Source organism: Eublepharis macularius, chromosome 5 (assembly GCF_028583425.1).
Source record: "Eublepharis macularius isolate TG4126 chromosome 5, MPM_Emac_v1.0, whole genome shotgun sequence".
Taxonomy (NCBI): domain Eukaryota; kingdom Metazoa; phylum Chordata; class Lepidosauria; order Squamata; family Eublepharidae; genus Eublepharis; species Eublepharis macularius.
This window is the reverse complement of record NC_072794.1, coordinates 50,319,060-50,335,356: the sequence shown is the minus strand read 5'-3', so window position 1 is coordinate 50,335,356 and position 16,297 is coordinate 50,319,060. Positions and strand designations below refer to the sequence as shown.

At 39.2% G+C, this 16,297-nt stretch overlaps 1 protein-coding gene and 1 non-coding gene across 2 annotated transcripts; one reads left to right on the top strand and one right to left on the bottom strand.

Moving 5' to 3' along the window:
- Positions 1–495: 495 nt before the first annotated feature.
- On the top strand, positions 496–11,268 carry DNTTIP2 (deoxynucleotidyltransferase terminal interacting protein 2). The gene is made up of 7 exons (XM_054981352.1): positions 496–600; positions 2,560–4,262; positions 4,901–5,036; positions 7,537–7,632; positions 8,919–9,083; positions 9,650–9,759; positions 10,468–11,268. The coding sequence occupies exons 1-7, from the start codon at positions 517–519 to the stop codon at positions 10,559–10,561; spliced, it is 2,388 nt and encodes a 795-aa protein (XP_054837327.1). The 5' UTR covers positions 496–516; the 3' UTR covers positions 10,562–11,268.
- Positions 11,269–15,839: 4,571 nt separating this feature from the next.
- On the bottom strand, positions 15,840–15,924 carry TRNAR-UCU (transfer RNA arginine (anticodon UCU)). The gene is given in 2 exon segments: positions 15,840–15,875; positions 15,888–15,924. It is a non-coding gene; the product is annotated as a tRNA-Arg (tRNA).
- Between the last annotated feature and the right edge of the window lie 373 nt (positions 15,925–16,297).

Sequence of the window (16,297 nt, the reverse complement as noted above, 5' to 3'; positions counted from 1 at the left end):
GTTTCTGGGTAAGTTGGGGTTGGGTTGTACCACTTGAGTAGCCTCTTCATTATTGAAAAAATGCGTCTGACTTACAGTCAGGGGAGTAGCTGCTACCATTTCGCCGGTAGCCCTTTTTCAGACATTAATTTACATGTACAGAGTCGATTAGAAAACACTTCAAAAAGCATTAAATGATGTGCCTTTACAGGAGATTAATCTTCGCTTAGCCTATGTTTTATAATCACTGGGGAAGGTGCAGAAACATAAATAGCAGTCTTGAAACTGACTAAGCAGCTCGTCGTTTATTGAAAGACTGCAGAGAAAGCACCCCATTCTCAGAGCAAGCTCTCTCCAAGCGCGGTAGCTTTCTCTTGCCCCCGCTCCTTCGCCCTCACTAAAGACAAAAGCGGTTCCTTCCGATCTTTACGGAGGAACCCTAGAGGGAGCAAGAGGTTTCCAGCCAGAGCGCTTCAGCAGTGTGCAGCGACCCGGCAGTGAACGGGAAGCAGAGCTTCCGGTACAGGAGCGGGTAAGATGGTGGCCACTAGGCGAGCATCGCGGCGAAGTGAGCCGAAGCCACCCCCGGTGGGGAGCACCGATTCCCGGACGGTCAGAGAGGTGAGAAAGAGCAGGCGACGCGGGGGCGTGCGGCGGTTATCTGTTTCCTGCGCTCTCTCGCTCTGCTTGCCTGATGGAGTTCCAACTCGGGCTTCTTTTCCTCTTTCTCTTCCGCCGCCGCGCACGCTGGGGGCACACGCATCATCTACGCTGCGTGGCGAGGAGCCTGTTCGCTTTGGGTAGAGCTGGGAGTGAGAACGAAATGCATGGTCGGGTTTGGTGCATTGCAGCCCCGGCCGAGCGCGGGGATCCAGCAAAGTACGTTTCTTAGGCTAGGTGCATACTTTGGGCTTTGAGAAAGGGAGGACGCCGCATCGCAGCGCCGGAAATTTCTGCTGTGCTCTGCCAGGGGACCTGAACATGCGAGTAAATTTCTGTAAGCTTTAACGAGACGAGAATTTGAAGCATCATTCTGGTCTTAAAATCTCTACCGTAAACTGCGAGGGGCAGCGTTCCCTCCTTCATCCCTGCCTTTGTGGGCTTTGAGGTTTTTTCCTCTCCTTGAAAATTGCTTGTCCCGCTTGTGACGGTAAGCAGCAGCTGTCAATTTCATGGACATGTTTGCAGGGTATGTAGCAGTACTTTTCAGTTTTGACATTGCTTAGCTGAACCTTGCATAATAGTCGCATGTGTTCTGAAGTACTAGAGTTAATTTGTGGATGTTAATACCAAGTTGCTTGATATTTGTACATGATGTGCCTTGATGTCTCTAAAGTTATGACAGACCCAGGGAACAGGTCATACAATTTGGTGCTATTGCCTTTTCAGTTACTGCTTCCCAATCATGCCCTAACAAGGTCTGAATTAAGCTCTTGACCAGGCATGTATGTAAGCTCTTTTTTAAAGAATGAGTCAATTTGAATTAAATTGAAAGTATAAGGAAATGGGCTGGTTGTAGTTTGGTGTAGTGGTTAAGAGTGCAGGACTCTAATCTGGAGAACTGGGTTTGATTCCTCACTCCTCCACTTGAAGCCAGCTGGGTCAGTCACAGCTTCTAGCTCTGTCAGCCCCACCCACCTCATAGGGTGATTGTACTTTGTACTACATACTTTGTAAACTGCTCAGAGTGGGTGTTAAGTCATCCTGAAGGGCAGTATATAAATCCGTTGTTATATAGTTCTATTGTTCTTAGTGGTGCTGTTCAGAAATCACAGATTGTCACTCAGTCACCAAACTGCCTGTTGAAGTACCATGCTTAATGGAAGCCCTTACAATGTAGTGTGCTTCAGTGAGTGCATACTACATTTGCCTGCACGGTTTCTAATGTCTTGCTAATAATTTTAAATATGGTCTCTTGCTGATAAATTTTGAAGGTTTCAGTGATGGTACCATCTCATTTGAATATCTGCCTTTGTAACTCTACTACACTTTAGCAGTTGGCAAGAAACAGGAAATACCTCCTGCAAAAAGAGACCTCTAAAAATAGAAGTATGGATCTTTACATTCCTTACTCTGACTTAGATTATCTTTAATTTTTATCATTTCCTTTCATTTTTGACATGTTATTTTCATGTTCCTGTGCTTGGTAAGATGAAATGTCTTGTAGTAGAAGTATCTGAGATCCATTTGGTGTGTCAGTGCTCTTCATGTTAACTCTCTGTTAACCAATGAACAATTCATAAGCTGTGTCAAAAAGAATGGATGTTTCTATGGAAATTCTAAAATAGTGAACAGAAAAATGTGGTAGCTATTATCTAAAACATTTTTTTTTAAAATTTGCTCAATCCAGCAGGGGTGTATCAAAACCTTGTGACTTAATGTTTTAATAGACAAGCTGGGGGGAAATCTTCATATGGTAGAGACTGATGTAATATTGCTTCATGTTTATAATAAATAGTTGATTTAAATCAAATTACTCAAATGCTTTGCAATCTCACATCAAGATCTTATTTGGGATTTATATTTATCAGAGAAAATCATTTTTGTATGATAACTGTGGCATCTTTCTCATACTCGCAGATTCCCTCAATGGAAGGCAGCACACCTATGAGGGCAACTAGGAGCAAAAGTAAAATGAATTCCCACCCAGATGCCATTGCTGAATCTCGTTTTGAGAAAACGAAGGATCCTAAAACAAAACCAGACTGTGGAGAGTATTTGGAGGTCCAAGCAGCCCAGAATAGGAGTGAAGCCACACATTTATCAGACTCAGTGGCTGAATTGCAGGCTGATGGATATATTTCTGAGGCAGAATCAAACTGTTCCTCTGTGTCTGGTCTTCAGACCCCCTTGTTTATAAGGATAACAAGAAGGCGGCAAATTGTAGTTCCTTGTCAGCCAGATTCTCCAGCTAAGAATAGGCAGAGCAAGAGATTGCTTCCTAACGAAGACATCAAATGCCAAGAAGATGATATCTCTGAATCAGAATCATGCTCTTCCACTGTTTCAGGAGTGCAAACTTCCAGTGCTGCAGGAATTACTAGAAGCCGGCAGGTCAAGACCAATATATCGCCTGTGGGTGAAGCACAAGCTGAAGAAGTTTCTGATGCAGAATCATGGTACTCAGGTGTTTCTACAGAACCTTCTGTTCAATTTAAAAGAATGACAAGGAGTATGCGATTGAGATCACAGGCAGAAACAATATCACAGGGTCAAAAGAAAAGTGAAGTAGTAGTTGTAGTAGGGGATGAAAAATTGCCTATGTGCATAACTAAATCCCAGACAATAATGTCTGGCTTAGAACCCACAAACTCTGATTGTGATAAACAAGTTTCCTGTCTCTCAACTACTCAGAGTAATGAGCAGCCTAACCCCTGCAAACTAAAGTACCATTGTGAATCTATCACTGGTGGTGATCTAAAGCAGATAGTATCAGGCAGCCCTAAAAAAATAGACAGGGAGTTTACAAAAATAACATCTAAAAAAGAGATGCAGAAAGATAGGGATTGTGAAATTGTGGATCATGCAGAGGAAAAGGCAGGAAAGAACAAAACTGTAAGGGAATCAGCAAAAAAAGAAATATCAAATATTTATGAAACTCTGGAAAGCACAGAAGAAACGTGCAATCAAACATCGGAAAAATCTATAAAAGTACCTGAAAAACTGTCTCCAGTGAAGAGAACAGTCACATTGTCAAGGCAGACAACCACTAATAAAGCCAAACACAATATGGAAACCAAAAAGCCAGAAACTAGAAGGCGCACGCAGAGCTGTTTCCATCAAGCAGAAATAGTAATAGAAGTGGACAAGCTGCCTGAGACATGCAATGTGCAAAATGATATCCCAACACAGACTATTGAAATCAGTGATGATGACTGCAGGATGTCTGTTGTTAGTATAGAAAGTCAAGAGGAGCCAGTTGCTGAATTCCCTTTATGTGCAACCACAAAAACACAGGTTAAGGAGTCTTCTGTTGTGTCACTTTGTATCAGTGATGAGAGCAGTGAATCTGATAGTGATTTAGAAGAAACAAATGGAATGACAGTGACTGCTAGTTGTGCAGACAGTAATCAAAATGCATTGGCCCTGGACAACTCAATCAGTGAAGTACTGTTTGTAATTGACAAAACTCCTGGCTTAGACTCTTGCAAATCATACTATTTAGAAGAGGACACAGGGAATGATGGGGAAAGTACGACAAGCAAGAAATCTTCAGAGCTGGAAGAAAATGAAGAGGAATTTATTGATGAGGATGAAGGTTTATTGAATGTAACTACTAAAGTGTAAGTTCTTTCTTTGACTAACCTAAACTTGATTTATGTTTCCTGTTAGTCATGTGAATTATTTGGCTAAAATTTGGTGGTGGTGGTGGTAGATCAGCATTCATGTTAGTCTGCTTCCAGTTACCAAGTGGGAAGGGGGACTTTGAGGCGAGGAAGACCTGAACTAATGGAGTAGTTCTGATGATAGGGGAAATCTAGAGTTTGTGCCAGACATTAGTTGCCATAGAGTAGGAAAAAATGCAAGGCCTTGAAAGCCTAACCCAGGGATAGTCAACTGGTGGCCATGGTCTGACTCTCCACATAATGTCAAATGAATCATTATGCATTTCTTGAGGTGTGCAGTTGAGTTAGATAACCATTGTTGTTTTTCCGATTGAGTAGAAAGAAGCTAAAGAGTGATTCCTCTCATTTCTTCAGGGGGAAGGAATGGGTAGAGCCAATGTTACTGCGCCTCAGTTTATGCTTAATCCTAAACATGCACTGCATTGAAAATTAGTAGCTGACTACCATACACACCCCCTTCCTCAAACTTGTGTGCATTTATACAACATTATTTGTAATGTGCTAGTAACAGTTGATTACAAGCTCATGTTGATTAAGATGTGCACTGTTTAAATAACCAGCTCTTTCTCTTCTAGCTTACCGTTCTCAAGCAGCATTGATCCCGGTCTAAATATGAAAGACCTGGGAGGGTTATATATTAAGTTTGATGCAGGAAAACAGAAGCCTGGCTCACATGGAATTGTGCCACTGAAAGAGAAAAAAAAAGATGAGGTAAGCTACCTAAAGATTGCCATTGAATTAAATTAATGGAAAATTCTAAGTTACCATATTGGCTCAATTGTAAATATATAAGGGCTATTTAAAAGTAAAATTGTTATCACTAAGATCCAAAGCTTGATTTTGGCCAAACCGTATTGCACTTACATGCAGTTCTGATTAATTGAGACAGGTGATGTCCAGCAGTGCAATCCTAAACAGAGTTATACTCTTCTAAGTCCATTGAAGTCAGTGGGCTTAGAAGGGTGTTGCTCTGTTTAGGATTGCACTGCAAAACCAAGAAAGCAGCGCTACTCTTATTACTTTGAACTTGTTTTCTTATTGATGTTATTTAACCATGTATTCAGGATTCTTTTCTGGCTGTTGACACCACCCTCTTATGTCCTGTTCAGATAATCCTGCTGCTATTTTGGCTTGTTGGAACAGGAATGCCTTTTGTTCGTGGTGCTTTTTGTATTTATGATGACTTGGCTCAGTACTGGCCAGCAGTGAGCCAAGTCTGCACATTTTCTTGGCTTTAACACTTACCTGACTGTGCCAAGCCACTCCAAACCAGTGATGCATAACCACCCACATTCTGATGCATCCATCAAAATGGTTATCACTTAGGTTTTTGATTAGCCATATGGACAGATACAATTTTGGCATGCTGTGGAATCTTCTTTAAACTTTTACCCAGAAAATCTTAAGAGTGGGAATGATAGATGCAATAGCAGTGGTTTTCATGAGCAAGATTTATTTTTATTGATTGATTGGATTTGATTTATACCCCTCCCTCCCCACAAATGGGCTCAGGGCGGCTAACAACATTAATAAAATACATTAAAAATCACAAAACGGGGATGCCCTAAAATAGAATCTTTTTGGAATGAAATTTTAGATTATATTAAAGAAATAACAGGCTATAAAATTCCTTTAGACCCGAAGATCATTTTTTTAAATTTATGGGATACAATTGAAATCCCACAAATCAGAAAAGACCTCATTGGCAATCTCTTGGTTGTGGCAAAGAACTTGCTGGCTTTATATTGGAAATCCAAAATAATCCCCTCAAAAGATAAATGGTTAGAAAAAAATTGGGATCACTATGTACAAGAAAAAATATATGATAAATTATATCAAACTGAACATTACCCAAGGGAAACTGATTTTATGGCAAAATGGCAACCATTTATTGAATTTATTTCTATCACAGATCAGCATCCTCCCAAACATTTACTTTTTGTTACTCAAGATTGAAGTAATAGCTCCCAAAGAAGATCTAGTTATATGAACCTTAACAAAGCTGACTTATTGACTATTATCTGTTATCCTTGTTTCTTGTTCGAAGCTATAACCAATCGTGATTAAGTATTCCTGTACATAATTGTATATAGTTAACTATTACTTTGTTGTTCTTTGTTAACTCTGTTCGCTGATTTTAATATGCTAATAAAAATATTACTTAAAAAAAATCACAAAACCATAAAATCAGTAATAATCTTTAAAAAGTCATTAAAATACTGGTCATATTACAGTTGTACAAATATTTAATTACAATTAGGATATAACAGAATGTTAGTTGTTTTGAATAGATTGTCTCCTCTTGTACTCCTATCTTGAGATTCTGTCCTTTTTTTGCTAGAGCTAGAACCCCACATTACCCCACTCCCTGCTATCAAATTACTACCACTCCTTTTTAAATCACTCATCAAAATCCACTTCTACCATGAGCTTAACTTTTCTGCATCTTCTATCTTGCAGAAAGATAGAAGATTTCACTCCTGCCCATTTTGTTTAAATTATAAGTCCTCAGGGAAAGGACAATGTCACCTTTATTCCAGCATGCTGTTGTATTTAATAAATGTTCAGGAGCTTCTAAGAAACACAGTGTAAACACAGTGTTCATCCTTGAAGAAAATTATTTATATGCACAAGTTTTGATCTTAGCTTTATAAAGTGTATATTGAATTAGAACAACATTCAGTTTATGGTGCAATCCTAAGAAGAACTAGATCCTTCTAAATCCAATGAGATTCATTGGTTTAGCAGGGTGTTAACTCTGTTTAGGACTCCACTGTTAGCACTTGAGATCTACCAGTCAGGCTCTGCCACAAATGCAGTGCAGAAAACGAATATTGTCTTCATATTTCTATATTCTGCAGTCTTACATTTCGAAGTTAATTCATTCTACCTCTGTTGTCTGTAGCAAGTTAAAGCATTATTATTAGTCAGTTTTACTTATTACAAGTTGTCAATTATTGAGACATGTTAGATGTTTCTATCACTCTCAATGAATTTTTTTTTAGTCCATTTGTAAGCTCTTGGTCCCTCTGCCTTTGAGAGAAGAATTTTCATTTTCATCTGCATTTTCCAAACCCCTCTTTAAATCTCATTTCTAAGCTTAAACTCAAAACTGTTAACTGTTTCTACAAGTGCTAGCATTCTTTTGGCCACTATCTTTATAGCAGTATGTAATAGTTATACCAGTCTAATAAAATATTTTCATACTTAGCTCTTGCAGAAGAGTACTATAACTCCAGACTTTGAAAAAAGGGAATGTGTTCCACCTTTAAGAGAATCAGTCTATCAACTGAAGAAACAGCGTAGGGTAAGTGGTGTGCTTCTGAGCAGCACTTGACAAAGCTTAAAACTGTTAACATCTCTCTACAGGCATGTATGTGTTCCCCATCAATACATTTTTCAGTTTCATCTGCATCACAGGGTTGCAAGGATAAAATAGGGTGATGGTATCCTGAGAAAGTATGGAATAAAAATATAAAAGAAATAAAATTGAAAGTTGATATTAGCCATTGCTTTTAAACAATACATTCTAGCCTTTATTGGTAGTGTATCCATACACAATGGGGCTAAATCATGCATCAAAAGCAGTGTTCCCTGAGTGCAGCTCATGTAGTTACCTGTGATCAGTGCCAGATTGAGTAAATGGACTTTTCTCATGGTGTGGCCTTGGGGAACACGTGGAGTGCAAGAGACTGAGAAATGCAGTTACAGCTTTCCAGAGGTTATGTATGCTGAAGAGAAATGGGGCTCTGAGACTTCAGGAACAGTCTAGGGAAATCTGGAAGAGCAAGACAGGGACTGGGCTGGGGTGAGATTCGGTATAACAAGAGAATAACTAGATTTGAAGAAATGTGGGGAAATGGAGGAGAGGGTGTAATAGTTTATTGTTGTTGTAGCCATAGTCTGTAACATACCACTGTATACACAATGTAACAAATATAAAAATAGTTAAAATATAATTACATATTTACATGGCAAAGTAAAGGTTAGAACTAAGATGATAAATAGAAGTGGCAACAGGAAGCAGGGAAAAAACCATACAAATTACGTAAAATTACAGTTTGACTACAATTCTTACAGAATTAGGAAAACTAATTTCTTCCAGGAGATGGTGTGTTCTGCGCAAAGAGGGAGAATGCATGGAGAAGAGTAGACACTGATTTGACACTTTTGTTAGTTCCTAAACTCTGTCATGGAAGCTTGCTGGGTGACCTTGGACCAGTCACACACACTCAAATCAGTTAATCAAAACATTAATTAGCCACCTCTGTACCTTATGGCACGCAGCCTAACCTACCTTACAGGGTTGTTATGAGGATAAATGAATGAGAGAATGATGTAAGCCATGTTGGGTCTCCACTGGGGAGAAAGACAGACTGTAAATTAAGTAAACAAACAAACATGGATTGCAGTATTTTGGTTGCAATTTTAGGTGTGTTCAGCCTATGTATATGTATTCTCTGAATAAATATTTTAAAAGTAAGCGTTTGTGTATCTTGCTTTGACTGTAAATAATACAAACCTGAATACTCTTTCAAAATACTAATTTTAAAATCCAAATTTAAAAATTTGTTATTTGGTGCTTACATGCAGGCAGAGCGAGAAAAAACAACAGGTGATGGCTGGTTTGGTATGAAAGCACCAGAAATGACCAGTGAATTGAAAAATGATCTTCAGGCTCTGAAGATGAGAGCAGCCATCGATCCTAAACGTTTTTATAAAAAGAATGATAGAGAAGGTCTCCCCAAATACTTCCAGGTAAGAAAGTGAAAAGACTGACCAGGAAAGCAGTTACAATTGCGTGCTTATTTGTGTTCACTACTTTGATAAGACATCAGTGAATATGAATGTATTTGAGAGGATATTTAACTTGATAAATAATACTCTTACGAAGTTAAATATCTTCTTCAATACATTCATATTCATTGATGTCTTAGATCTTGCAAAAGACCCTTGCAAAAACATCACAGCTGGAGCTGAACTAACATTATTGACAGGGTTGGACTCTGGTGTTAGCAATTCATGAACTGCTTTTAACCAATTGAATTGGACAAGAATCGGCTGATGTAATGGTGGCTTCTTTGCTGCCATCACCGCTATGTCATAGGCCATAATTGTCAGAAAAGATTTTAAAATAAATTCTTCAGTTTGTTTTATACACTTTTAGTGGTCGTGTTTGACAGCATACCGTGTTCTCAGTTTCACTGCTCTTTATTCATAACAGTTACTGTACCATAATCTGTTTTCTATTTTCTCATTCTTAAGCAAAAGCCATTAAAATATTTAATAGTAATCAGATTTACATTGCTTATTTTTTCCCTCAGGTTGGAACTATTGTGGATTCTCCAGTAGACTTCTATCATGCTCGAATTCCAAAGAAAGAAAGGAAGAAGACTATTGTGGAAGAACTTCTGGCAGATTCTGAATTTAGAAGGTATTTACAATTAATCTGACTAAACATGTGACTACATAAAAAAGAAACAGTGCTGAAAGATCATTGGTTAGATCCGAAGTACAACAAGTGGAGTGAAACCTGTGGAACAGGACTTTTCTGCCTTCCATTGTAACCCAAAATTCTATTCCTGGGGAGTCATAGACCTTCACAAGCAGCATGCAGGTGAAATAAGAGCTCTACAGAGGGAGAAGGACATAGCCAAATTCACCCTGTTCTGCCAATGGAAGTGCTGTTCCACTTGCCTTTCAGATACAGATATGGATCTTCTGGTTTCAGAACATGTATCATCGATAGTATTTCAGAAAATATAGCAAAAATCTGTTTGTTTGATCTACCAGGTGCTCACATTCTTAACTAGATAGAAATAGCTGCATCTGGACCAAGTGTCCATCTGGTTTCAAACAGTGGTCAGTCAGATGCCTCTGGGAAACCCACAAGAAGAATGAAAGCAACAACCTTCCCTTGATGTTTGTTCCCAACATCTGTGCTCAAGAGTTCATTACTTCTGGATATGGTGGTTCCACAGTGTTATGGCAAACCGTCATTGTTACTATTAAACAATTGTGAATTGTGGAAAACAGTTCAGTACAGATTAAACATTGTTATAAAAAACATTTTTTGTATACATATTGTTTTGTGGATTATGCTATACTTTACTGATACCCTACAATTACTTCTCTTGTTCAGGTACAATAAAAGAAAATATCAAGACATCATGGCTGAAAAGGCAGCCCTTGCAGCAGGCAAGAAAAACAAGAAAAAGAAGAAATTTCACAAATAAGCTGGAACACTACTTCCATCTTCCAAATATAAATTTGCAAATTATGGGTTAATAGTGATCACATATAAATTATGGGACATAGCAGCCTTGTATTGGCAACAGTTTTTGTCCATGTATTTTTGTTCTGTTTGGAAATTAAATGAAGGTATTTCACTGACAGTAAAGAAACTGTTTCAAACGTATACTATCATGTATAATCAAGAGTTCTGGAAACCTGTGCTTCAACTGTACAAAGTTGCCCTTTTTATTTAATCTAAAGATCTGTAAAACTTTGGGTTTTCTTCATAGACGTATAAACTTTTTATTAAAATATTTGTAAAAGTTCCAAAGTCAGGTGAGTTTAATTTGGATTTAATTTTTGTAACTTAATTTTGTTAGGGAAATATTGTAAAGCCACAATTATATGTGTACTCCAGAAAAAAAATGTATCTTGTGCTGTATTCTAAAAAAACTCTGCACATGTTATTAGTGGTTCTAATATATTTCTGGAGGTTTTATTTAACGTCCTCTTGAAATGTAAAACTGCATATTTTTATAAGAAGGCACTTAAATATAGTGTCAGTTTTTAAAAACATCTTTGAACTCTTAAATGTATATGACACAATTCCTGTCCAAGAGTGTTATATCCCATCTTTTAAAAGTTGCATCTTTTAAATACAGAGCATTGTATCCAAAGTTAGTACTAATAACAGTGAAGTCTTCTTTGATGCAGAGAGCCAGCTCAGTTTTCATTCTGATAGGCTGATGTTTAATTACATTGTATGATTTAAACCAAGATATGATTTAAACGATTATACAATTTAAACCAAGATATTAGGGCGACATCTTCCACAGGCCAGAAGCCAGCCCCATGGTTTACCATGGAGCAGGGTGACCTAAAGAGGGCTGGAAGACCTCTAGAAAGGACATTGGCGGAATACACTGAATTACAGCATGCTTTAGAATCTATTGGAACATCTGTGAAGTGGTTATTTTTCTGCAACCAGCTAGTTCACAAACATCCCAATTATTTAAGGTATCTTTTGATTCCTAAATCTGAACCTCTCCTGGCTCAGGAACAATTAGCTGTGACACCTTTGCAAAAGGTTTTAGTTGATAAAATAACACAAATATGCTCTAACTTGGATGCTGCCTATAATTTAGGTGAATCGGAAGAAATGCTTGTCTGGTCCACTTACGGACCAATTTGACCTAGTTACAATGAGGGATATTGACATGATCCTGGTATCTGTAAAAGCCACTACTTGTGCACTGGATCCATGTCCATCTTGGCTACTTAATTAACCCCTGATGCCTATCATAAATCAGTCACTAACTCAAGACACAGTCCCTCAGCCACTCAGAGGTAGATATCCACTCACTATTTTAAAAAACATCTCTTGACAAAAATGATGTGGCCAATTATCACCCAGTCTCTAATCTGCCCTTTCTGGGCAAAGTAATTGAGAGAGCAATAGCAGACCAGCTCCTAGTCTTGGATAACTCTGGTACTCTTAACTCTTTTCAGTCTGGTTTCAAACAAGGCTATGGTATGGAGATGGCACTGGTAGCTTTAGTTGATGACTTCTGTCTGAATGTTGACAAATGCCTTCTCTTTGTTGTTCCTCCTGGATCTATCTGCAGCCTTTGATACAGTAGATCATGCCATTCTGTTAAGGAGTTTGGAGGCAGAAATGGGTATCGGGATGTGCCTTGGACTTGTTCAAATAATTCCTCATGGAAGGGACTCAAAAGATTGCTGTGGGAGACCAGTTATCTTCAATGTGGGAATAATCTTGTGGGGTTCCACAGGCCACAATCTGCATTATTCAACTTCTATATAAAACCTTAAGGAGAAATCATTTGTAGCTTTTGAATTGGATATGATCAGTATGCAGATGACACCCAGCTTTATATCTCATTATCCAAATCCATCGGTTAAGAAGAAGTCTTAAGCTGCTCCCTGACAGCAATAGTCAAATGCCTGAAAGTGAACAAATTGAAACTCAACCCAGACATGACAGAAGTGATGCTGGTTGGGAAGGTGAAGATATTGGAGGAAATTGTGTTCCCCACTTTCAATTGAGTTCAGTTGACCCTTGCAGATTAGGTTAAAGAGCTTAGGGGTTATACTGGATCTGGCATTGCTACTAGAGAAGCAAGTAAATGCAGCTGCAAAATAAAAACCAAACTCAGTTTAGCCTAGAAAATGGCCCCCTACTTTGACTCAGCCAATCAGATCCACGCCTTGGTGACCTCATTACTAGCCTGCTGTAATGGACTCTATACAGGTCTTCCCTCAAAGACAATTTAGAGACTCCAGCTGGTGTAGAAGGCTGTAACTATTGTTATCAAGAACTAAGTGAAGCAGGCATATTACTACCACTCTCCCATCTGTTACCACCAGTCTCAATTCAAGATTTTGGCTATCATATACAAAGCCCTTCATGCCTTTGATCCCTCATATCTACAGGATTGTCTCTCTACCCATGCTTCACCATGGCAGCTTTGTCTTCTTCAGATGCCACCCAACAAATAGACAAAATCAACAGCTGCCCATACATGCACATTCTCTGTGGTGGTTCCCACCTTATGGAATAGCCTGCCTGAAGGGGTCAGGAAAGCTCCCACTCTCCTAGCTTTCCACAAACTATGCAAAACTGAATTGTTTAGGAGGGCTTTTTTGCCCAGGCAATAGGACAGTGCTGTAAAGAAATGGTTGGTAAATGCGTTGATAAAGGAATAAAGGCCAATGACTACTGCGGTGTTCAGTCTTTTAATTATGTTCCTACCAGTTAGTTTCTTCACATACATTGTGTCAGTTATGTTTTTGTTTCAGCTCTCAAATTTCTGCATATTTCAAATTCCTGTTGTATTTTTATTGAATGTGTTGTTTATTGAATGTCTCAGCCATTGATTGAATTGACTTATACATTGTCATTTGACTTGAGTCTCAGTGAGAAAGGACTATAAAAAACATAGATAAAATAATATAAATCATAGCTGTGTTAGCATAGAAGAATTTGAAATAACTCTCCATAAACAGATGAAGGGGAGAAACAAGGGAAAATAGTGTGACTCTGGGGGGTAACATTTCCCCTTTAAATCACTTCTTGTGTCCTATCTGCAAAGTTTAACTGCCTGTACCTCTCTAGACCCTGATCAAAGTCCTCTCTAAAAATATGTAAATATACACATTAGGCTTCCTCTTTAAGTATTCTGAAAAAGTGGGCCATTACAACTTTATACCTCAGCTATCCATTGCTCTATAGAAAAGAATGAATTGCATGCAATGTTAGGAAATAAAGAATTGCAGTTTGAAACGTGAACCTTTTAAGGATATTGTGATGTGACTAAATGTCACAACCAAAATGTACCATGGCAATGTTATTTATAGTGAATTGTCTAGGTTTTTTTATACTCTAAATGTAGAACTGTCAGTTTTGATTTTTTTTTATACTACACTTTTATACTAGCCTATTCCTGCTATCATTGATGTTACATAATGTCATTGCATACTCCTTTAGGGAACAGAAACACACTAAAGAAGCTTCCAGTCCTCAAAGCTCTTCTGCTTAAAAGGGTCCACATATCTCTGTCTAAGCCCCAGAATTTTGTTCTAGCTGCTTCATTTTTGGGTGGGAAAAGATTGTTTTAGATTGTAAGCTTACCTGGAGAAGAAGATGCTCTGGTGAAACTTGGGAGTGCCAAGCTTACTACTGCTCATTTTCTTCTTAATTTTGATCTTCTGCATTATATATAGCTACAACTGGTCGACAGTAAAATCATAGTTTTTGTAACTAGTGATAGAACCCCTATTGGAAAACAATACAGAACAATCTATATGAGTGGGGGGAGGGGATATGGAAGGGAAAGGTGTACACTGCTCAGTGGTTCTGTGCACAAACTTTGTGATATACTAATTGATGACTATTCAGGGAGGTGGTTTTGGATCAAGAGTGACTGGAACGCCAACGTTTAAGCCATCAAATTAAGTAAGATGAAAGTCAACTGCTAACAAAACTCTATGTCAACCTAATTTATGGATTTTAAGGGTTTTTTAAAAAAAAAACCTTGCATACCTTTATTTGTCTTTTTTCCCTCAGAGGATTCTGACAGTGAGGCGAGTTGGGATTTACCAGCTTTTAAAAAATTTCACTCGGTAATAAAAAGCTTCGACAAAGAGCACTGCATCTAAGCCCTGCTTGTGTTCTCTCCACCTTAATTTCCCACTCGGTCTTGGTGCCAGTTTAACGGTACAGCGTTATACGGACACTATTTCCCTATATCTAAAGAAGTGAGCTGTGGCTCACGAAAGCTCATACCCTACCACAAATTTTGTTAAGTCTTATAGGTGCGGCTGGACTCTTGCTGTTTCCCTTGCAATGAACCCTTTCGTATGGAGTCTATGCCAGGACATTTAGCAGCCCCCCCCCCCCAGCCCTCCCCTTTCCCTATTTCCACGCCCTTCACCGGCCATCGCCATTTCGGGGAGATTTGATTTTGCTCAAACCAAAGCCCTGTGAAAAGAGCGTCGCGTTCAGGGGTTGGGGTCAGGCGACATACGCGACGGCTCCCGTTTACCCTTCCCTTTGCCACAGGAGTAACTCGACACGCGGACTCGCGTGGTAATAGCATGAACGCGTGAAGGGAGGCGCGTGAACTGCTTATACAGCTAAACATTTTAGTTGTGTGCTCTCGTCTCGTGAAGATGCCATTTTGTTGTTGGTCACGTTGCGGTTTTGCGGTGGGGAGCAGGGCTGAGGGTTACTGGGGTGGGAGGAGAGGTTCGCTAAGGAAGCCTGCGGAGAGACAACGGCGAGAGATGGAGGAATACTCGGAGCCCCTTACGGGATTTTCTGGGTCTGGGATGAGACGCGCTGAGGTAATTAAGAGTGGGATGAGACCAGGCGCCAATAAGGGGCCAGGCTCTCGTGCATGGATGGTCGGCGAAGAGTGACAGGACAAAGGGCGGCAATTCAGACGCCTCGCTCCCCCCCGCCCCCCCCCCTGGGGCGGGCAAGTATCTCTGGCTCTGAAGAAACGCGGCCAAGGCATTTCTCGACTGCATTCGGACACCTCCTCCCGCCCCGAGTCGAGTGCCTTCCACCCTCCGCTGAATGCGGTTGGAGAACGCGTGAGGGGAAGGCGAGGGCCAATGTAAGCGGGAGGACCTGAGCGGGGCTCTGAGGCTTTCGGGAACCGTAGTTTTCGCAGGGTCAGCAAATGTTTACTGAAGTAAGAGTAATACAGGAAGTACTTTTAAAAAATTTAAAAGCACCAAAACAAAATCTACCTGCGACTCCGCCGGGACTCGAACCCGGAACCTTTGAATCCCTTCACCCTCTAGAAGTCCAATGCGCTATCCATTGCGCCACGGAGCCACCTGTTGGATTCTTTGTACATTAGCTATACAATCTATAGAGAAAAATTTCTGCAATGCGTTTAGATGGCAAGGGATGGGTTGATTCGTTTATTGTTTTATAAAATCCTTCATCGTAAATTGAATTTTGTCGATTGTGTCTTATCTTAAAAAATAATTTTTTTGAAAGCTTTCAAAATATAAATGTAATATCTGCTACTGTTACTAGTAAGATAATTACTTTTACTATGTTACTATGGTTACCAAATTTGCATTAAAGAAAATGATTATATACCTTATGTAAATTGCTTTAAAATAATTTTGTTTGTATTTTGATAATTTAAATCTTACTAAATATTATAATATTATTCTTTTTATTCTAATAATGATTTCAG

Coding starts and splice junctions, on each gene's coding strand:
- DNTTIP2 (XM_054981352.1), top strand. CDS start 517: ATGGTGGCCACTAGGCGAGCATCGCGGCGAAGTGAGCCGAAGCCACCC. Junction 9,084..9,649: donor GTCTCCCCAAATACTTCCAG/GTAAGAAAGTGA, acceptor TTTTTCCCTCAG/GTTGGAACTATTGTGGATTC. Junction 9,760..10,467: donor GCAGATTCTGAATTTAGAAG/GTATTTACAATT, acceptor TCTCTTGTTCAG/GTACAATAAAAGAAAATATC.